Source organism: Diceros bicornis, chromosome 3 (genome assembly GCF_020826845.1).
Source record: "Diceros bicornis minor isolate mBicDic1 chromosome 3, mDicBic1.mat.cur, whole genome shotgun sequence".
NCBI classification, from domain to species: Eukaryota; Metazoa; Chordata; class Mammalia; order Perissodactyla; family Rhinocerotidae; genus Diceros; species Diceros bicornis.
This window is the reverse complement of record NC_080742.1, coordinates 32,241,521-32,267,270: the sequence shown is the minus strand read 5'-3', so window position 1 is coordinate 32,267,270 and position 25,750 is coordinate 32,241,521. Positions and strand designations below refer to the sequence as shown.

Here is a 25,750-nt window from a genome sequence, read left to right as displayed (position 1 = left end):
GAGTCAGATATCCTAGGTTCACAGACAGGCTCTGCCACTTACTTGCTGTGACTACATAAGAGGAGCCTCTTTATATGTAAATGTAGCTTCTTTATATGTAAAACAAAAATAATAATGATAATACATATTTAATCAGGGCTATTAGCAGGACAAAATAAGACAAAATATAAAGAGCATAGCATACTGCCTGACATATAGCAAGCATTCAACAAATATTATCTTGATGAATGAAAAGTATAAAAACCCCCAAAACTGTATATTCAATTGATCCTAATTTTGTTAAATAAGTAAAAAACAGCATATGCACAGAAAAAAATCTGAAAGGAAATTCACCAGCAAAATTTTAATAGTGGTCAACTCTAGATGGTGGGATTACATGAGGTTTTTATTTTCTTCGTTATATTTTTCTATATTTTGTGAATTTTCAACCATGAACAGGTATTACATTTATAACTTTAAAATGTTCTCTAAAATTAGCACATGCTAATTTGACAACTGATCATAACATTTTGACAAGAGATTTTCACATATTGAGGTATATGGGGTGACTATTCGGGTTCAAAACTGATTCAGCTTGAACTAAAAAGCCTGACTTATGGCCTATCAAACATACATTGTACATCTGCTTAACCATTAAAGTCAAGAATACACTCTCTTAAGATAAGAATGCATACTTTCCCTCCTGCGCCCTATTGGTAATGCTACCCTGTTAGGTAACACCTGGATCAGTTCCTTTCCTGGGTCACTTTGACCTGCTAATTTGCAATTGAATACCTCTTTGAAATTTTGATAAAAATGTATCCTGGCTGTGTTTAATGTATGTTCTCTGTTCTAAAAAGATATAAGACTGTACTGAAAACCATGCTTCTCTGGAATGCTTTCTAAGCCCTTCCCGGGTTATAATCCTCACTCTGGCTCAAGTAAACTCACCTTATTTCTCTTATCTATAGAATGGTTAGTGTTTATTTTGCATCTACAGTGTTATAGTGACTATGGAAATAGTCTAAAAAGTTTTCCTTTAGACTGAAGCATTACACAGGGCCGGACCCATGGTGTAGCAGTTAAGTGCGAGCACTCCAATGCTGGCGGTCTGCGTTTGGATCCGGGCACAGACCGACGCACCGCTTGTCTGGCCATGCTGTGGCAGCGTCCCATACAAAGTGGAGGAAGATGGGCATGGATGTTAGCTCAGGGCCAGTCTTCCTCAGCAAAAAGAGGAGGATTGGCATCGATGTTAGCTCAGGGCTGATCTTCCTCACAAAAAATAAAAAAATAAAAAAAATAAATGTAGACTGAAGCATTACAATCACTTGTTCTTTATTAAAGATGCATATGTGCATAACCATAAAATAACTAGAGTAAAAGTTCCAGATTCAAGGATCTATAATCTATAACCCAAAGCCAAAAGAGACATTTTCTCAAAAAATGTAAGAGACAGGGAGAATTAATACACTTGGTTTTGAGCTTTTGTTTTTCCACAGAAATTTCACAATGTTCATTACATACAATTAACTCAAATAATCAGGAAGTAAAACAGTATTTATAGCACTTCCTAATTTTCTTAATTCATCTGTGTATACATACTTCTGTTCATGTACAACCACGTGCCTGAAATCAGAAAAAAAATTCTGGAAGAAATACTAAATGGAAAAAAAAAAACCTGTCAACCTAGAATTCTATACAGGAGAAAATATATTTTATAAAACAAAGACTTTTTCAGACATACAAAGCTGAAAAAATTCATCACCAGCAGACCTGGTGATAAAATGTTAAAGGAAGTCCCTCAGGGAGAAGAAAAACGATACTAGACGGGATAGGGATCTCCACAAAGGAAGGAGGAGCACTGGAAATTGTCACTGAGAAGACAGAAGAGGGACAAGGTAGCCTTAAAGTACTCCATGCAGCAAGAACAGTGACAACAGATATTTGGTTGGATTTGCTCTTTGCATTCATAGACCAGTGTAAGAAAGGGGCGTCCCACGACTAAAATGCACGTTCCTGATCCTACATAATTCTTCCTGCCTGCCTCGATACAGACAGTATTAAGCGGATGAAGAGAGCTCAATACTATTTCATTATTATTTTCATTAAATGAATATTTATTTTAAAAACTTCTCATTTCAAAAATGATACATTCATCAAATAAAAAATTTAAACATTTGATACACAATTGAATAAAAAGGACATAAAACCCACCTTCAATTTTAAAAAGGGAGGGAGGGAAGTTCTATGGAGTTTGCTATTTTATTTGAGGGGTATTTCGATTTATCTTTTTATAGAGATAGATTGTGTAGTGACTAAGGTGGAGATAAACTCAAGAAACTGTAAAAATGAGCAGGAGGAGGAGGAGAGGTACAGAGGATTGAACAGGGGATAAGAGGAACAATATTGGTTAAAAAAAAGAGCAGCAGTTCAGCTTTATTGCCACCATAGACTGACTCTACAACCCACTAGATCATGAGCCAGCAGGGTATTTAATACATAAATAGTTATTACGGTAGAGAAAATGTTTTCTGGTGTCTGATACCCACTTTGCTTGAATCTCTCACCCTGAGAGAGGATAATTTTTAGATGCAACCCCACAGGACAGTAACACTGATCATTTGATCATCTCTCTCAAATCTCGGCTTATAATTAGAAGCACAAAAAAGACAAGGGATGAGTCCTGGTTGTAAAAATTAAATGGACAGCTCTCTGTATCAGACCATCCCAGAGTACAAAGAATACAGATAATCTGAACTTCCCAAAAATTTTCCAGACTAGCAGAGGAAATAGCCTGTTTTTCCCTGGAAACATTGTCTACCGGAGTGGAATTCATGGGAATGTACCCGGCTAGTCTGCAAAAGGCATCCAGTCCTGGCCATGTCCTCAATTGTTTCCATGTGCTAATACACACGAGTGTGCAATACTACTGCTCTTCAGCCTCAGCCTGGTATTTCTGATATCGCTCAATTCTGAATCTAAAAATCAGAATCAATGAGGGCAAGGCTAATAAAAATATATAAGTTGGACTATTTAGGGTTTGTTTAATGTTACTGGTTAGTTATTTGTTGACCTGATGTACCTGGGAAGGGGAACAAAAACAAAAATTCTACCTCACCGGGCTTACGTAAACAAAGCAATCAATGATGAATGAAAGGGAGACCAGCTGGAGCAACATTAGTGAACTCTGGACAACAAAGAGTCTTCCCCAAAATGCTAGATAGTGAAGTTTTAAATGTATATGAAAATACATATCAAAGCAGTAACATCCCAACTCTCTAAGGGATGAACAAGCAAAATATTTGATTAGAAGAGTGACACAAGGGCATGTGCAGAGAGGAAACCATCAACTAAGGAATGCTGACAGATGGACACAATTAAAACAGTAGTTTCCATTCAGGGTTGTCTCAGGCTGGAGGGCGCCTCAAGGGCACAGACGGTCCTGCAGGAGTGAGAGCTGGCTGCAGGGTAAGCACAAGAATAGGACTCCACCTGTTTTATATATTGGTGTTACCCAAAAGGTGGTCAAAAACAATTAAAATTGTTCGTTCAACATTTGAACATATCTTCGTTCAACATTTGAACGAAGATAAACTACATAGCACCCGAATTTCACATTTGATACCTCTTCCAAAAAAAACTGAAAAGGACAGTGTTCTAAAATGATGAGATGCAAAAGCTTGAGAAACGAACATAGGAGCCACAAACAAAGCAGATCCCAAATGCATTTTTAATTTGCCTCTTTAGCATAGCATTATTACTATCTTTCGTCAGTTATCATCCATGTAATTTATTCTACTATCAGCATTTTCAACTGTGTTATTATAAAATTCATTTTGCTTTATAGATTCATTAAAGAGGACTGGAGAAATAATTAGTGTGTTAAAATGTCCTGTGTACAATCATAAAATTTATGGCAGCAAAAACTAATGGTTAATATATCTAATATTATTTTACTAAAAATTTAGAAGTAAAACAGAAGGTGGAAATGGCTGTTATGTCACTCAGCTAAATTACAAGTTACCCTGTAAGAAGCAGAGTAACAAAAAAAAAGGGAAGAGAAAAGAAGAAAAAGAAAAATGTTAGGCCCGAGTAAATGTTTTGAAAGGGATTAAAACACAAAGTATTCACTCATTCAACAAATGTTTATTGAGCATCCCCCTATGTTTCAGGAATCATATGAAAAGGTACAGACAGACCTGAAAAGCTTGACAAAAGAAAATTTAGAATGTAGGATGTAATACCAAAGAACAAGGGAGACTCGAAACTTTTTAACTACATTGGATGACTCAGAAGGTAAACACCCATGGCAAAATTTTAAAAGTACTCAAAATATGGTGAGAGTTTATGAGATGTTCAGAAGGGGTAAAAGCAATTACAATTAAAAGGCTTCTTGTGTGGAGGCGGGAAACGGGAGGAGGGAGAAAAGAATTTTCTATATAGATCTGTTTATTTAACATCCCTCGAAGGAAGTGTGATAAAATCTTAGATTGAAATTGTTTTCTTAAATAAGGAAGATTTATTAAGAAACTAAAGCAAGCTAGAAAGGTATAACACAGACTCATATCCTTTAAAGCTAAAAGGAAGTGTAAAGAACATCTAATCCAGAACTCTAATTTTGTCCATAATTGAGGTCTGAAGATTAACTTTCCCGAGGTCACATGGTGATAACTTTATTATTTCTAGTTGTAGTTTAAAATATAAGTATTACTTAGTCCCTATAAAAAATTAAGTATTCCAGGGGGGCCAGCCCGGTGGCGCAAGCGGTTAAGTGCACACGCTCAGCTGCGGCGGCCCGGGCTTCGCTGGTTTGGATCCCGGGCGCTCACCGACGCACCGCTTGGCAAGCCATGCTGTGGTGGCATCCCATATAAAGTGGAGTAAGATGGGCATGGATGTTAGCCCAGGGCCAGTCTTCCTCAGCAAAAAAAAAAAAAAAAAAGAGGAGGATTGGCAGATGTTAGCACATGGCTGATCTCCTCTCACACACACACAAAAAATTAAGTATTCCATATTAACTGAAATCCAAAAAAAACACAGACTAGAGCCATTCAACACTTTGGTGCATATTAATTCTGGGTTTTATGAGAGACAGAAAGAAAAAGAGATGGAGAAAGAGAGGTTGGGGGGAATGAATAAATAGAAAACATATCCACACAAGAATGGCATCATGCTAATCATACTGTTTTGTAAATCCTTAATGTAAGGTTTTTCTATATCAATAAGTATACATAACTTAAAAAAAATTATTTTTGACTGCAGCAACCAACTGTTCCTTTTGTAATTTTTTTATACTGATACCCTTTAAATAGCAAACATTTAAATACTGTGCAAATAAGCATACCAGTCATGGTGGTACTAATAATATAATAATTTAAAAGATGTGAATACGGTCATAGGTCTAATAGTAAGATCACTTATTTATCTCTCTCTCTCTCTCTCCTCAATTTTCATACACATATAAAATGAAAGGTATGGACTGAAAGATTTCTAAAGTCCCTCTGACCTCCAAAATTTTATGATCCTGTGCATATTTTATACATCTTTCTGTAGTTTTTTGTAAGACTTCCCATAATAACTTTTTTTTTTTAATTTCAAGCTTACTCCTACTTCATTCAAGAACAGTTTCATAAACAAACAGCACTATGGAAAGTTTTTTATTCACATAAAACGTGAATAAAAACATTTATTCACATTTTATGCGAATAAAATGTGATATTTTATTCACAATGTAGATAACATGAAAATTAAGTAATTTGTTCAATAACCCACAGCTGGTAATTAGGGGGCATGGGATTAACACTCCTGATCACATGATCCCAAAGATCCCGCTCATTTCATTACATCAAATTGCCTTTCTTAATATACTCACGGAGGTATTTATTAAGCATCTATTATAAAAACAGCAGGATTACTACACTAGGTAAACATTCATTTAAAAGAACTGAGGAAATGCATGCTGCAATTGATAAAGCAAATTTCTCATATTGGTGTAAATACTGAAACTACGCAGGAGAGCAAATCAGGAAATAGATTAACAGAAAACAAACTTACTTTTAAAAATGAGTGATGGAAAAACAAATAGGTCTGAGGTTAGAACAATGGGAACTGGCTAAAATCGGGCTGAATGCAAAATTTTCTCTTTGTTTTTTAATCAATTTGTATTTTGGTTTGGGTTTAGTGCATTTAAGAGAGATGGTTCATAATAATTTAGTATTGTTTGAATACTAACAATAAGAATTATTTCCTATCACTTTAGAATAACTTTTAAATTTTTCATGTAACTTAAAGACAAATGATGCAGATTTTACAACCCAATTTTAACTCACTTGGAGGAAACTTTCTAAATTAATAATGGGAAATATTTACTACTACCATTATGTGTCTTTAGACACACATTTTGAGAAACATTGATCTCCAGAATTATCAACATCGCACAATTGGAGTTACTATTTTCCCTTCTACCTCTGTCATTTTCAGAATTGCCAGAATGATTATCGTTTGTTTTGATATTTCTGAAACAAAACTATATGCTGATCTCCATAGTACATATTCTTAAACTATATACACCCATGTTTCTGCCCACTTCCCACTAAATAGATGAACGGACAGATACGAAGATATAGATATAGATAATAGATCCATCCACCCATTTATCTAATATATATTAAAGAAAGCAGGTATTCTGCCTACACATCAGAAAGTAATTCAAGTGCTTTAACATTGTCCACATCTGGGACACACTCTGAAACTCTGTCCTAAAAAATCAAAAGAAGAAAGCTACCATTAGAAGAAATTCCCAGAAAAGTTTCCTAGATTTTAGATATTAACAACAGTAGTTGGCTTACCTGCCATCCCGTTGAGCAGCACCACCTTCTGTTACTGTCTTGACAAATATTCCCAGCTTTTCAAGTCCAGCATCTGCTCCAACACCCATTCCAATAATACTTATACCAAGTCCATCCTCATCTACGAAAAAGGAAAAAAAATGCAACAATCTAAGTTTTCCACTAGTTTGCAATTAGCTGGTGAGCTCTATTTGCTGCTTGTAATTTTGTTCTTTATGGACTATATGATATGCTGGCCTTGGAATTTTTTTTCTATGCTGGGGAGCAAGGGTTTCAAATGAGACCCCCCTAAAAGGTTCGTGAGTTTAGTTTCATTTTACTACTGCAGTTGGCTATTCATTGTGATCCCAAGAGAAGGTAATAATTTGATTGAGTAATCAATCTGCCTTAAAACATAGCCTCTCTAAATATGTAATATTTTAAGCACAAAAGGACACATATATATTATTTTAAATGAATGTTATCATAACATATGTAGAATTTCTCCTTCATGTAGTCTTCTTTTTCCACTTGTCTCATATCCCCATTCATGTTAATAAGATGGTATGTATCTTTCAGTACTTTCCTCTGTCCTACTATACAAGCATATAAACATATAAATTATACATATACATAAATACACACATCTGTATGGCTTGTTTTCCTTTCTATTTGCTTTACACAAATAAGATCATATTATACCTACTTCTCTCTGCAGTTTACTCTTCACTTCAATGATCTCATGGATATCAACTTACAAAGCCTTAAATCACTTCTAATAATTGCATATTTCATAGAGAGATGTTATCATAACTTATCGAACCATTTTTCTAGTGATAGGCATTCACTTTTGTTTCCATTTTATCGACTCTGTGAACAATACTGACAAACACATTTTTTAATTTACCCACAAGTCATGTGTTTATCCATATTTCCATCTGCTCTATCCATGAACGTATATATTTTAACATCAATGAAATAAAAGATAAACTATTTTGCATTCCACCCTTTTGGTTAACATTCAAAATTATTTTCTGAAAGCCTCAAAGTCTTTGTAATCATGGTGTATTAGCTGCATAAAAAATAGATACTAGCTAATCAACAGTGGTCGATTATTACAGGAAAACTGGCTCGTGCTCAACAGAATGCTCGATGCTTTTACAATACATTTTAGCAATAACCTTTAATTTACTAGGTATTCTTACTTAGTAATCATTTGTATAGGATTTATCTTATTGATTATTACTTGTCACCAACTTCTGCTTTAAGTATTTCTAAGTACAATTCATAATCCTACATCTTTATTCTACATATGTTTAAAAAATATGTCATTTGGTGAAAGTGGGATTCATTTGCTCAGTTGTGTGCTAAAGAAAACATTATAGAGTGTTCTCCCTGGAGGAACTGTCTGATGTGATCCCCAGCTGAAAGCATGTCCACATTGCTTTTAGGCATAGGGATTGCTCCCGTGTGAGAACCTTAATGTTGATTAATGTACTAGTGATCACTGGAGACTTTCCTTCATTCCTTACATTTAAAATGTCTGCAAACATGTGATTTCCCACATTTAATTCATTCTAATTGTTTCTCTGGTATAGAAACTCAGGTTCATCAAGAGGCTTTCTCTTGCTAAAAATTTTCTTACATTTATTACAGTTCTGGGGTTTCTCCCCAGAATGAGTTTTCTTGTGCACCTGATGATTAGATCTGTGCTGAAGGCTCTTCCTCACTGGTTACATGTATCAAGTTTCTCTTTTTCCACATGAATTCTCTCATGTGTATAAAGGCTAGCTGTATGGCTGAATTCTTGCCCACATTCATCATATTTACAGGGTTCTCTAGAGTGTGAATTTGTTCCTGTTGATGAAGGGATGAACGATGACCCAAAGCTTTCCCACAGTGTTTATATCCATATAAGGACTATTCCCCCAGTGTGTTTGCTCTTGTGTTAAAGATGAGCACTGCAGACTCTTCTACATTGAATAATAGGGTTTCTCTCCTGTATGAAATCTCTGATGTATACTAAGTATTAGTACTAACATCTTTCTCTGGATTTTCTATTTTGTTCCACTGATCAATTGCTATGTGAATACAATTTGCTCTGATTATACAGAGGCTTTACATTATATTTAGATATTTGGGAAATTAAATCCTTTCACATTCTTTTCCATACTTCCCTTAAGTCTGTATTTTTCCATATAAAATTTAGTATTATATTATGAAATCCCCTCTCCCAACCTCACTCTGATGGTAGTTCTATTTGAACTGCATTAAATTTGTATATTGATTTATAGGTATCAGAGATACAGAATAAGAGAGACTTTCCTATACTGAGTCTTCTCATTCAAGTATACAGTATATCTTTCTACTTGCTTAGATCTTATATCTCGTAAAAAGATGTATTTTCTACAGATAAATTCTGTTTTTCTTAGTGATTAATTTATTAAGTATTTTGTTGTTTCAGTGTTATTGTAAATGAAATATTGTTCCCATTTTCATTTCCAGGTTCTTAATGTTATAGTCACATTCACATATATTCACAAGAGAAAAAAACTATTAATTTTCTTATATGTATCTGGGACCTGACCTCTTCTTTTACAAATAATCTTATCAATTCTAATATTTTTAAATTAGAATCAATTGGTTTTTCATATATATATTTCGTTTTTCCTAAAGTAACCTAAGCAAAAGGTTACTTTTCATCTTTTATTTTCTATTTTTTATATTGATAATTACATTTAAAGAGTATTCCAAATCTGCCTCCTTTTTTTAACTGAAATATTTTTAGTGTTTTCTCAATTTAAAAGTAAAATTCTCTGTTGGTGGACTGAAAGCCATTCCTCTGAGAACAGGAACGAGGCAAGGCTGCCCACTCTCACCACTCCTGTTCAACATAGTACTGGAGGTTTTGGCCAGAGCAATTAGGCAAGAAAAAGGGATAAAAGGAATCCAAATAGGTAACGAAGAAGTGAAACTCTCACTATTTGCAGATGACATGATTGTATATATAGAAAACCCTAAAGAATCTGTTGGAAAACTATTAGAAACAATCAACAACTACAGCAAAGTTGCAGGGTACAAAATCAATCTACAAAAATCAGTTGCATTTCTGTATGCTAATAATGAACTAACAGAAAGAGAGCTCAAAAAGATAATACCATTTACAATTGCATCAAAAAGAATAAAATACCTAGGAATAAATCTTACCAAGGAGGTGAAGGACCTATACAATGAGAACTACAAGACATTATTGAAAGAAATCCATGATGACATAAAGAAATGGAAAGATATCCCATGCACGTGGATTGGAAGAATAAACATAGTTAAAATGTCTATATTACCTAAAGCAATCTACAGATTCAATGCAATCCCAATCAGAATCCCAATGACATTCTTCACAGAAATAGAAAAAAGAATACTAAAATTTATATGGGGCAACAAAAGACCCCGAATAGCTAAAGAAATCCTAAAAAAAAAGAACAAAGCAGGAGGCATCACAATCCCTGACTTCAAAACATACTACAAAGCAATAGTAATCAAAACAGCATGGTACTGGTACAAAAACAGACACACAGATCAATGGAACAGAATTGAAAGCCCAGAAATAAAAACCACACATATACGGACAGCTAATTTTCAACAAAGGTGCTAAGGACATGCAATGGAGAAAGGAAAGTCTCTTCAATAAATGGTGTTAGGAAAACTGGACAGCCACATGCAAAAGAATGAAAGTGGACCATGTGCTATCGCCATTCACAAAAATTAACTCAAAATGGATCAAACACCTGAAGGTGAGACCTGAAACTATAAAACTCATAGAAGAAAATATAGGCAACACACTATTTGACATTGGTTTTAAAGGAATCTTTTCGGATGACATGCCTACCCAGACTAGGGAAACTAAAGAAAAAATAAACAAGTGGGACTTTATCAGATTAAAGAGCTTTTATAAGACTAATGAAACCAGAATCAAGATGAACAGACAACCAACCAGCTGGGAGAGAATATTTGCAAAACATACATCTGACAAGGGGTTGATCTCCATAATATATAAAGAACTCACACAACTAAACAACAAAAAAACAAACAACCCGATCAAAAAATGGGCAGAGGAAATGAAGAGACACTTCTCCAAGGAAGATATACAGATGGCCAATAGGCACATGAAAAGATGCTCAACATCACTAATCATCAGGGAAATGCAAATCAAAACAACACTAAGATACCACCTCACACCTGTTAGAATGGCTATAATCACCAAGACAAAAAACAGCAAGTGTTGGAGAGGATGTGGAGAAACAGGAACCCTCATACACAGCTGGTGGGAATGCAAATTGGTGCAGCCTCTATGGAAAACGGTATGGAGATTCCTCAAAGAATTAAAAATAGAGATGCCCTATGATCCAGCCATCCCACTACTGGGAATCTATCCAACGAACCTGAAATCAACAATCCAAAGAGGCTTATGCACCCCTATGTTCATTGCAGCATTATTCACCATAGCCAAGAAGTGGAAGCAACCTAAGTGTCCCTCGACTGACGATTGGATTAGGAAAATGTGGTGTACATATATACAATGGAATACTACTCAGCCATAAAAAAAGACAAAATCGTCCCATTTGCAACAACATGGATGGGCCTGGAGCGTATTACGTTAAGTGAAATAAGCCAGAAAGAGAAAGACAAACACTGTATGATCTCACTCATATGTGGAATATAAACCAACACATGGACAGAGAAAACTGGACTGTGGTTACGAGGGGCAGTGGGGGTGGGGGTGGGGGTGGGGGTGGGGGTGGGGGGTGGGCACAAGGGGTGAAGTGAGTCATATATATGGTGATGGACAAACAAAAATGTACAACCCAAAAATTTCACAATGGTAGAAACCATTAAAACATCAATAAAAAAAAAAAAAAGTAAAATTCTCTGTTGGTGTTATGATCTACAGTTTGTATCATACTTAGGTTTCTATACACTGACAACGAACAATCAGAAAGAGAAAATAAGAAAACAATTTCATTTACAATTGCATCAAGAAGAATAAAATACCTAGGAATAAACTTAACCAAGGAGGTGAAAGACCTATATTATATGAAAACTATATGACATTGATGAAAGAAATTGAAGACGACACAAATAAATGGAAAGATATTCCATGTTCCTGGAGTCAAAGAATTAATATTGTTAAAATGTCCATACTACTCAAAACAATCTACAAATTCAATGCAATCTCTGTCAAAATTCCAATGACATTTTTCACAAAAATAGAATAAACAATCCTAAAATTTGTATGGAACCACAAAAAACTCTGAATAGCCAAAGCAATCTTGAGAAAGAAAAACAAAGCTGGAGGTATCACACTTCCTGATTTCTAACTATACTACAAAGCTATAGTAAACAAAACAGTATGATACTTCCATAAAAATAGACACATAGATCAATGGAACAGAATAGAGAGCCCAGAAATAAACGTATGTATATTTGGTCAAGTAATTTTTAACAAAGGAGCCAAGAATATACAATGGGGAAAGGATAGTCTCTTCAATAAATGACGCTGGGAAAACTGGACAACCACACGCAAAAGAATGAAACTGGACCACTATCTTACATAAAAATCAACTCAAAATGCATTAAAGACTTGAATGACAGACCTGAAACCATAAAACTCCTAGAAGAAAACATAGAGGGTAAGCTCCTTGACGTTGGTCTTGGTGATGACTTTTTAGATTTGACACCAAAAGCAAAGACAACAAAAGTAAAAATAAACAAGTAGGACTACATCAAACTAAAGAGTCTTTGCACAGCAAAGGAAACCTCAACAAAATGAAAAGGCAACTTACCAAATGGGAGAAAATATTTGCAAATCATATATCTAATAAGTGGTTAATACCCAAAATATATAAAGAACTCATGCAACTCAATAGCAAAAAAACAAACCTGATTTAAAAATGGGCAGAAAAACTGAATAGACATTTTTCCAAAGAAAATATACAAAGGCCAACAGGTACATGAAAAGGTTTTCAACATCACTAATCATCAGGCGAATGCAAATCAAAACCACAATGAGATATCACCTCACACTTGTTAGAATGGCTATCATCAAAAAGACAAGAGATAAATGTTGGCAAGGATACAGAGACGAGAACTCTTGTGCACTGTTGGTGGGAATGTAAACTGGTACAGTCACTATGGAAAACAGTATAGAAGTTACTCAAAATACTAAAAATAATCGTACTTCATTTGGTTCTCTTCTAGTTTAACTTTTATTACAAAATACAGCATACAAACACAAAAGACTTTATGAAAACATTTATCTACAAAACACTGTGTTTAAAGAACAAAACTAAAATAAACATCCATATACTAACAAAGACACAGAACATTACCAATACCCCAAAAGCCCACTATGTTCCCCTCTCCGATATCCTAACTTTTCCCTCGGTCACCATTATCCTAAACATTGTGTTAATCATTCCCTCCTTGTCTTAACACTGCTTTTTAAAACCATTTATTTGTGTATCTCTAAACAACATGCTGGCTTTAACTTTTCCTGGCTTTGAAATTTAAATAAATGGAATTACACTGAATGGCTTCTTCTGTGATTTGCTTTTTCCCCACTCCTCAATTTCATGTTTGTAAGAATCATACATACCGCTACATGGAACTGTGGCTCCTTCATCTTTACTGCTGAGTAATATTTTATTGAATAGATATGCCACAATTTACACACCCTTTTCTATCACTGATGAATATTCAAATGTTCTAATTTTTTGCTATTATAAGCAATACAATGGCCCACAGCCAAATCCAGCTGTTTTCATATGGGCCGTGAGCTAAGAATGGTTTTTATATTTTTAAATGAATGAAAAACGTAAGCATCGCTCCTACATTCTCTTTAACCTCAAATGAAAGTGTCTTTTAATGAGAACAATTAGCCAGTCATCTTTAGTATAATGACTGGTATTCTTTATATTTTTTTCATCCAAATAATTTTATGCTTAATACTTACAAGTTTTCAACTCTTTTCCCCTCACCTTGCTGTTTTGAACAAGATGGTCTTGGTTTCTTTTCCTCCCTACTAATTGGGAAGTATGTGGGTGATGTGTTCTTTACATCTCTACATATCAGCAAATTTCTTTCTTTCACCAGGATAGGTAAATGCTCTCCAGAATAGATGTAGGATTGTTGGATCATCATCCTTTTTCTTCTCAGTGGTATGTGAAATTATATGCATGTCTCCCCACTTCCAGTGTCACAGATGAGAAGTCTGATGCTAGTCTAATAATTTTGCCTTTGCAAATACTTCTGCTTCTTTGTTTGTTTTGATTTTTGGCCTGGTATTTCGCAAGATTTTCACTTTAAGGTTGAAGACTAGAATTTATCCCAGGCTATGCCTAAGCGTGGGATTTTTTTTTTTAAGTCCTCTCACTCACAACCAATTGGCTAAGCCCTTTCAAATATGAGGCTCAGGTCTTTTTCGAGCTCCAGAAAATTTCTTCTATTATTTGTCTAATATATCTCTCATCCTACATTGTCTTTTCCCCTTCTGTTACCTACAATTTTTATGTTGGGTCTCTGTCATGATTTTTCTTGGATTTTTGCCCTGTCATTTGAGAATTAGTTTGGGACATTTCTCATGCTTGACATTCTAGGTCACCAATTTGAGTTTCAACAATAACCATCCATTCCTCTTCAATTCCTCTATTGAAATTTTTAATTTTAAAATCAACATTTTTGTTGTTGTTAATTTGCTTAAGAATGTCTTTTGTAAGTCATACTTGAATATCCTTATTTGGTTTTTTGTTTGTTTCTTTTTTGTTCTTCAAGCTGTCATCCGTTTGTTCTGCTTTTTTCCAAAGCTCGGAGAGATGTGATATATTTATGTTCATTGGGTCTTAGCCCAATTCCCAGGTGTCCATCTTACATGATGATAACCATGGCCGTCTCTGGCCCCATAGGTCGCCAGTGACTGCAGCAGGCAGGCAGTGATTTCTGGGAGAGAAATCAGAAGGAAGCCCCCTGCTCCAGATCTCCCTGCTCTCCTTTAGCCCTATCCTCTCAGAGATGAAGAAGATTCCACTGCTTTCATTCCAAAATCCATAATTTTCTAAAGGCCTGGCACTCCCCATATCTACCACATTTGGAGTCTAACCATGACCACTCTCCATCTACCGAAACAACAAAAGCAAAAACAACCACGTGCCCGAAGCTCTCACTCACAGCAGCTCTCTCTGGGCTCTCACCTGCACCAGCCATTGCAGAAGTATGAACAAAACATCAGGCCTCACTCATACCTCCCTACTCCTAGCCACCATCCCAGCCAACTAAAGTGGATGGGTTTCAGTTGAAAGCAGAAGGGAGGACGGAGTTCTTCAATTCATCATCTATACAGAATTCATATCAACTATTCTTAAAATTTAATAAATAAAACTCTTCATGAAAATTAACATTTTATCCAATCCTTAGAAAAGAAAGGCTATGCTTAGGAAAATTAAGTCATTTCCATATTATTAACATAGCAATATAATGATATTATAAATATTGTAGAACTCATGTACCTTTCTCTAGTTCCACTGGGAAAAGTTCCAGCTTTTCTACACGCTTTTCAAGTTCATACTCGGCTGAAGCAGCCACAGGGTCAACTTCATCATTTCTCCTGTCATAGTCTTCATTGGAGTATGTGCTGAAAACCTGTAGTAAGAGGTCAACAAAAAGATGATAATCCAGAAATGATGGCTTTCCTAATAAAAGAAAAATCTGCTAAGTATCCAAAACTACATATGTTAAAAATTTTGTATGATGAATTTCTTTTAAACAACTGCTCAGTCTTTAAAATCAATTGAGATGTTAAGAAAAGGAAAACTGAATCAGAATAAAAATCTTACTAATTTAAAAAAATGTTCGAGTCATTCTACCACTTTTAATAATTTGGGAGACAACAGTAGCCACAGAATACATTATTTAGGCAGCAATATTCATCACCTTTTATAGAATTAGAGTATAACATTTTAGCTTCAATGCTCTGTTGGTTCCTGACAAAATTAAGGTGAAGCATCCTGAAGCTACCTAAGCAATCCTGAAGCTTACCTGCCCTTATTTCTGCTGAAATATTTGTTTTATTTGAAAAGTAAGTAGAAATAAGTATACAGTCCCTCTCTTAATACATTGAAGAATATTTAAAAGAATGAAAGAAATGTATAATTCGTTAAGTCCAATTAATACGCATAATAAAAACTGACATTTTCATTTAAATTCAACAATTATTAAGTAACTAAACTGCGCCTGGAAAAACTCTGTAACATCCCCCAAAATCTTAAAATCTAGGAGTAGTGTTTAAAAAAATGTACATAAAAAGCTATAATAAAAACAGAAAGCAGAACAGCAGTTCAGAGATGAAAGAAACCAAGCCTATTACCTACAATGCTGGCCCTGCTAGTCCAGGTGTGTTTTATGTTCATATTACTGGAAAACCGGCAACTCCTGTATGCTAGATATAGCAACCTATAAACCAGGAACACATATTACGTATATAGAAGCAGATACAGTATGGTTCTTAATGGTATATACGTCTCAAAATCATCATTCATAGGATTTGTAGCAGAATGGATACCGTCATTCTTTCTGACTTTCAACGTTTTCATAGCCTCACGCCACTCTACCACATTTCTCCACCATAATAAACATTACTGCATCAAAATGCACATTTCTAAACTATGGGGTTTGTATCTTTTTTATTAATCTTTTCATAAAATATGCTTCCTATCCTCCTTCCAAAGGACCCTCTAATATTTCTCTTAAATTGTCACATTTATGACTTTCTTTTGGATAGCCGTTTTGATCTTGCACTTCCCTTATATTTTTTGGTAATCAATTATTCACATTTATTCATTGATCAAAAATTTACAGAGAACGAAGTCTATGCCAGACATTGTGCTAGACATTGGAGAAGGCACAGTCTCAAGTAGCTCACAGCTTAACAGGGACACATAAATCAAAATAAATAACTACAATACGATGTGATAACTGATGTAAAGGAGGAATATACCATGTAATTTTTTTTGTTCGCCCAAGAAAGGGAAGAATTCCACAGAGGGGAAATATTTGAGTTGAGTCTTAAAGAATAAACAAGGATTCATATATTCAAGTGTAAAAGAGGTAAAATGTATATGTCAAATATAAGACCCTAGACAAAAATAAAATCTAAATATATACCTTTTGGAAAACATTAACAGTTGAGTGGACTACAATGCAACATGCCTAGCAGAGCAAATTTTAACAACACACAAAAAAAGTTATCTGGACCTGGAACTTACACGTCCTGGAAACTATTGGCAGCTATGACTGGAAATTATTCTATTGTTTGCCACTAGTCTACTTCTGCTAATAGGTCCAAGTGTATGACTGCAGAACAAGGATTTAAACAATATTCATTCTGGAACATAGCTCAATTTTGCTACCACATAGTAAGTGAATAAATAAATGTGTGTGTATACATACATATGTATATGTGTGTGTGTGAATGCATGTATACATATATATAATGTAAGTATGGGAGAACTGTTTCAAATAACATCTTCCTGACTTTTTTTAGGATCCCAAAACACTCTGCTATCAAATGTTCTTCCCCAATCAGGCTTGTTTATAAAGTTCATTTGAGACTATCCTAAAATTAAACAGACAGAAAACCATATGACTACATATTGGAAAATGGTACTTTGAATAATTTCTGAGGCATCTAGCAATCAGAAGACTATATCACCATTTCATTCTGTAGAAAAGAAATAATGTAAGATACTGTTCATCTTCAACTTGCTCATAGTCTGGTAAATTACGTGGGCACATAGGGAAAACCTACAAATAACTGAAAAATAAAAGCTAGAATTCATTATTTGCATATTAAGCTATTGTTTATTTGTAGAATTTAAGAGGTTTAACAGAAAAACTACTAGAACTAATAAGAGTTCAGTAAGGTAACAGAATAAAAAAACTAATATACACACACACAAAAAAAACCATAATAGCTTTAGAAAGTATAACAGAACAGATCAGAAACTATAAAATACCCAGGAAATACTGATTATAAATGTGCAAGGACATCTTTCTCTATAAAACTTAACTGAAGAATACAAAAAGCCCTGAATAAGTATAATGCCATACCATGTTCCTCGACATCTATGCTCCTGAATTCTTGTAAATGTCAGTTTGCCCCAATTTAATTTATGAATTCAGGGCATTTAAAATTAAAATCCCACTCACATTTTTCATGGAAACTAACAAACTGCTTGAAAAAGAATAATAAGGATGGAAACAGACCATATCAGATATCAAAACACACAATAAAACTTCAGTTTTTAAGGCAGTATAGTTTTGGCCTCAGGGTAGATCTATTTTTGTACTCTATTCTGTTCTACTCCTCTACTTTTCTATTCAAATTAGTTAGGGTAGTCTATTCAATAAATAGGAGAGAAAGAATAAAACACCCATCTGAAAAAATATTCCTATTTCATATCATTAACAAAAGTAAAATTCAGATAGGTTAAGAACAAAAAATAAACCATAAAAGTGCTAGAAGAAAATATGGGACAATGTTTAATGAGCTAGGGAGGAGCTTCCTACAAAATCACAAATCCTAGAAATCCTAAAGAAAATGAATAAACTATTTGATTAAAAATCAGTGCTAAAAACTTCTAGACAACAAAATATACCATAATGTAGTAATAAGAAAAGTCAAATATTAGGAGAAAATATTGCCAAATATCAAGATGAAATATGAATATTCATAATATATAAAAGGCTTTATCAACTCAAACAACTGCATACGTACGTCAGGAAAAAGAAATTAATTGAAAATTCAACAAAGAAACGCTAATGTTCAATAAATGATGTAAAGATGCTCGACTTAATTAAAAATTAAGCACATGTACATTACAACAAGGAAATACCATGTACTTGCCCATAAGAATGGTTTAAAAAAAAGACTGCAACATCCAGAGTTTGTGAGGACATAGGAAAAAGAATACTCTTGGAAAAGCACAGAAAAAAAGCATAATTTGAGAATAGCTATCAAGATTTTTAAATGTACATACCTTTGACCTAATAATGCTACATCGAAGTATTCATAGAGATACTTGTAAGTATGCACAAAGATGTATGTGCAAGCAAGTTCATTACAGCACTATTTATAATAGCTCAAAGGGGGAAATTACCTAAATGTCCACTGATAGAGAAAATATCTTACTAAATTACGATATATACAAATATGTAATTTTATGCAATAATTAAAAGATCTATCTCTGCTGACACGAATGACTCAAAATACATATATTAGTAAGCCAAAAAAATACACTGCAGATATATCTATATCTACATACCTATCTATATATAGTTCCAATTAGTATGATCCCAATTTTAATCTAATTTAAAGACCTCTTAAATTCTCTAGCTATTGTAAAACCACTCTAAGCCTGTTTCCTTATTTACAAAATGGCTATTATAATAATAATACCTGCCCATAAGTATTTGTTGTGAAAATGAAATGAGATAATCCATGTAATCATGCTTGATTCAATGTGGGGGGAGGGAAAGCTTTCCTAGGGTAATATGAGAGATAACAGTATTTTCCCAGATACCTACACATATCTCATACTCTCGTTTTTAAGTTTTGAATACTTCATCCACTATAATGCTTAATGCCCTTGAAACAAAAATTTGCTTAACTAATTTGATATTACAGTATAGACTGGCCTGCCAAAATCCCTACATGTGTCCAGAGCAACGCACTATCGTTACACAATGGCTCATCGCCTGCCATGCTTTGTTTTGCCTTGACCAGGAAGAACCTCAGAGATGAAAGGAAAGCTGACCTTGGTAAATACTTCCCCTTTCATCAATATGGTCTTCATTCCTTCAATATTCTTACAATAGTTCTACCATTTTTATTTATATTACCATAATTGCTTTGCAAAAATACAGCTAGTTAATCAAATAATAATCAGAGCCCTATCATGATATTACTGCAATGCAAAATGTCTAAAGGCCAACAGCATCTTGGGCCCTAATATTCAACACCATCAAGACACATATATTTAGTTTAGCCACCTTCACATTTTTCCTGTGTTATTTCACTGAGAAAAACAAACAAAAGGATGTTTAAATTTAAGACTTCTTGTTTCAGAGCCAAAAAGCGATACTCTGTTCCTTGATCAAAGGAAACAAAACAAGACCTTGTCCCTTGCTTTGCAGCAGAGGCAGGCTTTTAGAGGTAACAAATTTACAAACAGAGTTAGCAATGACATTTCTGACCCAGCAACCCAAGGCTACGAAAAACAAATAAAGTTAAAATTAGCTTTTTATAAGATTTCAACTGGAGTCCTTTTTCACATTTCTGGTAGTTTGAGTTCTAATACTTTTTCAAAACAACACTTTTTCAACAATAATAAAAAAACCTTATTTCCTTTACTTCTTTGTGACACATGTTCTTTAATCAATGCAGGTCAAAATAAATTCAGGATCCTCTGTAAATATTGACTGGGAGGAATCTCCCACAATGCTTCCACAAGGTCTCAGATCCGCCTGTCGTCTGGGTTCCGCTTCATCTTCCTGACACATCAAAGATGGAAAATGTTCCACGTGCTAGCACGCTGTGTCTCAGATGATGGCTTGGCACAGCGTGCTCCTGGAGATTAGCCAGGCATTCACATGCTTCCACAGACAAGCCCCACTTATCACAAACTTCTTTGGCCGAACTCTAACTCACCTTCACATGATTTTAGTGGCTCTGCTAAACAGACTCTAAACTGAAATTAAGAGACAGCATGGAGAAGACAGTCCATATCTTATGGTTTTAAAAACAAATCTGGCGGGCCAGCCTGGTGGCATAGTGGTTAAGTTTGCACGCTCCGCTTCGGCAGCGGCCCAGGGTTTGCAGGCCCAGATCCCAGGCGCAGATCTACGCACCGCTCATTAAGCCATGCTGTGGCAGCGTCCCATATACAAAATAGAGGAGGATGGGCACAGATGTTAGCTCAGGGCTAATCTTCCTCAGCAAAAAGAAGAAGATGGGCAACAGATGTTAGCTCATGGCCAGTCTCCCTCACCAAAAACAAAACAAAACAAATGCTCTGTTATAAAGTAGTCATGAAAAATAAACTAAAAAAAAACAAAAAAGAATCTGGCAATGAACCATCCTCAGAAAGGAGGATCCTGATAGCCTTAGAACCTCATATAACTTGAGCTTTCCTTTTCTTCCCCCAGAACCAAGGCCAGGACACTGATTTATGATAGTAAGAACCATAGTTTCTCAATTACCTAGTACATGCCATGGAGTACGTTAGGTTCTTGTCACAAACTGACATAAGCCAAACTGGAGTCCACAATTATCAGGCGTTTGGGGGTAAACATTGGTAGTCTCTAAAGATTCCAAATAGGTGAGGGCTTTCTGCTGCATATAAAAACAGTGATGAGCAGGAAGGTGAAAAAACAGACCCACAGCTCTATCTTGTAAGATCAGTGAAGTCTCAGATTTCTGTTCTTACATTACTCTGACAAGTAACGGCATGAAAGTGTATCTAAAGGAGTTGTGACAATATTCTACAGCAGGATGTGTCTAACCTTATAATTGGATCATTCAATAGAATCCTACATATCAGAAAACAGGACCAAATGAGTCCTAGAGTTAGGTGCTACCTTAAAAGTTGTTTGTTTGCTGGCCTTGCCTGACTCAAAGTCCATTAACATAGAATATTTCTAAGGCCAATACACATATTCTAAACATCACTTATTTCGCCAATTATTTGTAACATCCCTAACATTAACAAACCTTCTCGGGCAGATTTAAAGTACCCATCTCTGGAGTGTAGACTTCTAATTAGGGTTTTTCAAACACTAACTAATTCTAGAGTGAGGATTTGTGATTGGTGTACCTGGAAGGCTAACGAAAGGCTCCTAAAACAGTTATACCCATAAATATTGTGATGTGTACGCTGAAGCCACTGGAAGTAAATTACAGACAATATAAAACTTTATACAAATTATCTTTAACTTTTGTACTAACAGACCAGCAACTATGGAAGAAAAGAGTAAAGGAAGTACCCACTTTTCATATTTTTACACGAGAAATTTGAAGCTCAAAGAACAATATGCATGGTGTACATAAAGATAATTAACGAAGACAAAGCCAAGGACAAAAGGTGTATTTCACTAATTGTAAGCCTAGCATTTTTATGGATAACTAAAGAACAGGAAGTGAAAAAAACAAACATACTCTACATAATGGGAGGTAGAAAGCAAGCGAGTTCAAAAGACAACAGAAGGAAGCCTATATTTGTCAGGGTCCTCCAGAGAAACAGAACCAATAGGACGTGTATGTATATATTTTTATATATATTATATATTACATTTATATTTATGTTAAACTAGATTTATTTTAAGGAATTGGCTCATGTGATTACAGAGGTTGACAAGTCCTCTATAAATCTAAAATCTGCAGGGTAGGCCAGCAGGCTGGAGACAGGGAAAAGTTAATGTTGCAGTTCAAGTCCGAAGGCAGTCTACTGCCAGAATTCCCTCTTCTTTGGAGGAGGTCAGTCTTTTCTATTAAGGTCTTTAATTGGTTGGATGAGGCCCACTCTCATCACAGAGGGCAATTTGCTTTACTCAAAGTCCACCAATTTAAATGTTTATCTCAATCAAAAACACCCTCATATAGACATTTAAAATAATGAAACATAAAATTAACCATCACAAAGCCCTTAAAATAGAATATTCTCTGGCTCCAAAAACTAGCCTTTGGATATCTGACGAAGATAAACATATCTTGATAGTGTTTTTCTTATATCATTTGGAGTACTGTCAATTTTCATATTCTCAAATATATTCATAGAATGTGTACAAAAACCATGATAAAATCAAATATACATCTTTGCATTATCAATGGCACCAACCACTTCATACCTGTAGATAATCAACAACTAAAAACTCTTCAAATTTAGAATACCTATGGTAGACTCTCGTGGAAAGATAAATCATATATACGAAGACTTTTAATGAAAGAATATTTTAAAATAAGCAGAGTTTCATTAAGGTCATCTATACAGAAATTATCAATGAGATAAATTAAAAAGTCCTATATCTCTTCATTTGGACAAAATAGAATTCAATTATAATTAGTAACATTTATCTGCAAATATGTGTTGTTAAATTACTTAAAAAGTTTTAAACGTAAGTTTAACATCTCCCTGTAAAAACAGTTTATGCCATTAAAGGAATCAGGAAGAAATTTCATCATAAAGGAATATAAACTTAGCTCATTCTAAATTCAGACAAATTTTAAGACAGTGAAGCCCGAATTAGCGACTTTTTTCCAGTACACAATTTAAGAAAAGACTGGGTGATTCCACTGATGTTCATGTTTTTCACAGTATTTTTCAAATTATTATAAACAAACATATCCATGAGAAATTAGCAATGTTCTATTTCAGCTCAGCCAGACTTTCAGCTTAAATGAGAGATATGCTTTACAAACTGACAACTGGTGGCCAGCATGAAATAAATTGGTGGCCTTGGTCCAGTTCTCACTGGACAGGTGTCTTCATCACAGAAAAACTGAACTAATTAGCACCAATTGGCAACTTTTTTGGGGGGGATGGGTAATCTCCTAAGAGAAATAACTGACTTGTCATTCACAGAAGTGAATACTCTTGTACAGATGCAATAGGATGAGTTAGTAAGTCAGGATCTAGTCTAGCATCTGTCTTAGCAGCTGGTATTCGCTTCTTCTTTCACTACCAGTGCAGCACTGTGTTTCTAAAGGCCCATGGAAGAAGATTATTCTGAATTGTCTAAAAAGAAAAACAGATGGAGGAGAGTACTACAGGATGTGTATGCGGTGGGGTTAAAGAGGAGAAAGGGGGACGCTGCCACACCAAAGAGGGTTTGAGAGCTTCTCTTGCAGCTGGGAAGGGAAAGTGAGACTTCCCTAGGGTATAGAAGTTCCTCGGGTATAGAAGTTTACACTCTCCCATACAAAGCCCCCAAGGTGACCATATCTCTGATGGGAGGGTTAAGGCATATGTATCATGAGAATGAAACACTAAACTCTAAGGTCTTGGGAACCTTGGGAAGAGCATCCAAGGCCCAAGATTTTGCCTGGAAACAGAGTAAAAAGGCCTTGAAGAAAACTTGACCATTTGTTCAAGGAGATCATCAGAAGTTACAGTGTGGGTTAAAGCAGAACGGCTCCTAACAGAAGGAACTCTGTAAACCTCCCAGAAATTGTGCATTTATCCAGGATGGGGGAAGAAAACACAAAAACATGGATGAGGCTGAATTAAGAGTCAAACAAGTGGGTGAGGATTTCAAGAAGGTTAACTTTAGTACAGCGGAAGAACGGAATGTGATGGAAAGCATCCTAGTGGTGCTTTAGGGTGAACTAAAATTGATTGCTACTCTTCAGATAAAACAGGTTGAAGACCAGACTCCTCACAATGACTGATGGTCTTTTGATGTGTCAACTTGACTAGGTTACAGCCCCCAGTTACTTAATCAAACACTAATCTAGGTGGCACTGTAAAGTATTTGGTAGATGTGACTAAAATTCAAAATCAGTTGACTTTAAGTAAGGGAGATTACTCTAGATAATCTGGGTGTGCCTGATTCAAGCAGCTGAAAGGCCTTAACAGCAGAGCTGAGGCTTCCCAGAGGAAGAAGAAATTCTGCCTGTGGATAGCAGCTTCAGCCTGTTGCAAAGAGTTCCATCCTCCCCCCTATCTTGCTTGCTCTACAGATTTTAGACTTGCATACCCAGCCCTTACATTTGTGTAAGCCAATTTCTTTCAATAAATGTCTTAACATATATCCCCTACTGGTTCAGTTTCTCTGGTTGAATCTTGCTGACACATCAACACTTTAAGTCTTCATCACAGGACAAAGTATGATTATTTAGAGCAGTGGTTTCCAAAGTGCCGTCTGTGACCTATACAGGTTATGAAATCAATCTAATGGGTCATGAATAGCATTGAGAAAGTTAAATAGAAAAGAAGAAAAGAGAAACATCAGTGTTCATTATAAGTAGTAAGAGTATACATTATACTTTAAAACCTTCTTTCAGTTTCAGATAAACACACACATACAAATATGTGTATTTACCATGTCAATGTAAAATGGTTATGATTTAGAGACTAAAGAAACAGTACACTTAAGAAATAATTTTTTAAAAAATCTAATCCATGTAGAGAATCCTCATTTAACTTACATTCTATTTTAAAAGTCAAAATAAGCAATAGAAGCTTCTCAAATCACTGAGCCCGTGAATGATGACAGCAGAAGCAGAAATAATTACCCTTCACACTTCTCCTTCTTGAGCCATGGATTCTTCCTTCAGATTCTTATTGAGCACCAGCTCAGTGGTTGGCATTACAGTCAGTACTGGGAATACCTTATTCATCTCAGACCCATGACTGTAACCAGCATAAGAGCTGTAATACAGGGATGAGGATGATGCTATGGGAGTACACAGTGGAGACATCTAAGCCTGTCTGGGAGAGAGGGAAGAAGAGGTCAGCAAGAAAGGATTTCCAGAGAGACGCTAAAAGCACAGACTCCAGCCAGTTGTGGTTAGTATCAGCAAATAAGTGGTGGAGAGAAGGTACGTGGAAAGCATTCTGGCAGAAAGAGTAGCATGTGCAAGGTAAGAATAAGAAAGAACAGAATTATAGAACAAGAAGTAATTTGATATGGCCAAAGCTAGAGTGGCCAATGAATGGTAAGAGATGGGACAAAAAGTATGTAGGGAGAACTTGGTGACACATGGTCAGTTGTGTGAATAAAGTTCACACGCTCCAACTCCGAAAGAGAATGGGAGTTTATGAAGAGAATTAGAGGGGACCAGAATTGGAAGGAGAGAGGGGAGCTAGAAGCCTTAGGAATCCTATTTTCACCCCGTC

General features: G+C 35.2%; 1 protein-coding gene across 12 annotated transcripts in view; it reads right to left on the bottom strand.

Annotated features, from left to right (window-relative positions):
* The window catches only part of PPP1R9A (protein phosphatase 1 regulatory subunit 9A), a 321,025-nt gene that overhangs the window by 133,105 nt on the left and 162,170 nt on the right, over positions 1 to 25,750 (bottom strand). For all 12 annotated transcript variants that reach the window (XM_058525783.1, XM_058525771.1, XM_058525815.1 and 9 more), the window contains 2 exons: positions 15,368 to 15,500; positions 6,831 to 6,951 (listed from right to left, as the gene is read on the bottom strand). In XM_058525783.1, coding sequence (XP_058381766.1) covers positions 6,831 to 6,951; positions 15,368 to 15,500 — 254 coding nt within the window. The remainder of the gene's footprint in view (positions 1 to 6,830; positions 6,952 to 15,367; positions 15,501 to 25,750) is intronic.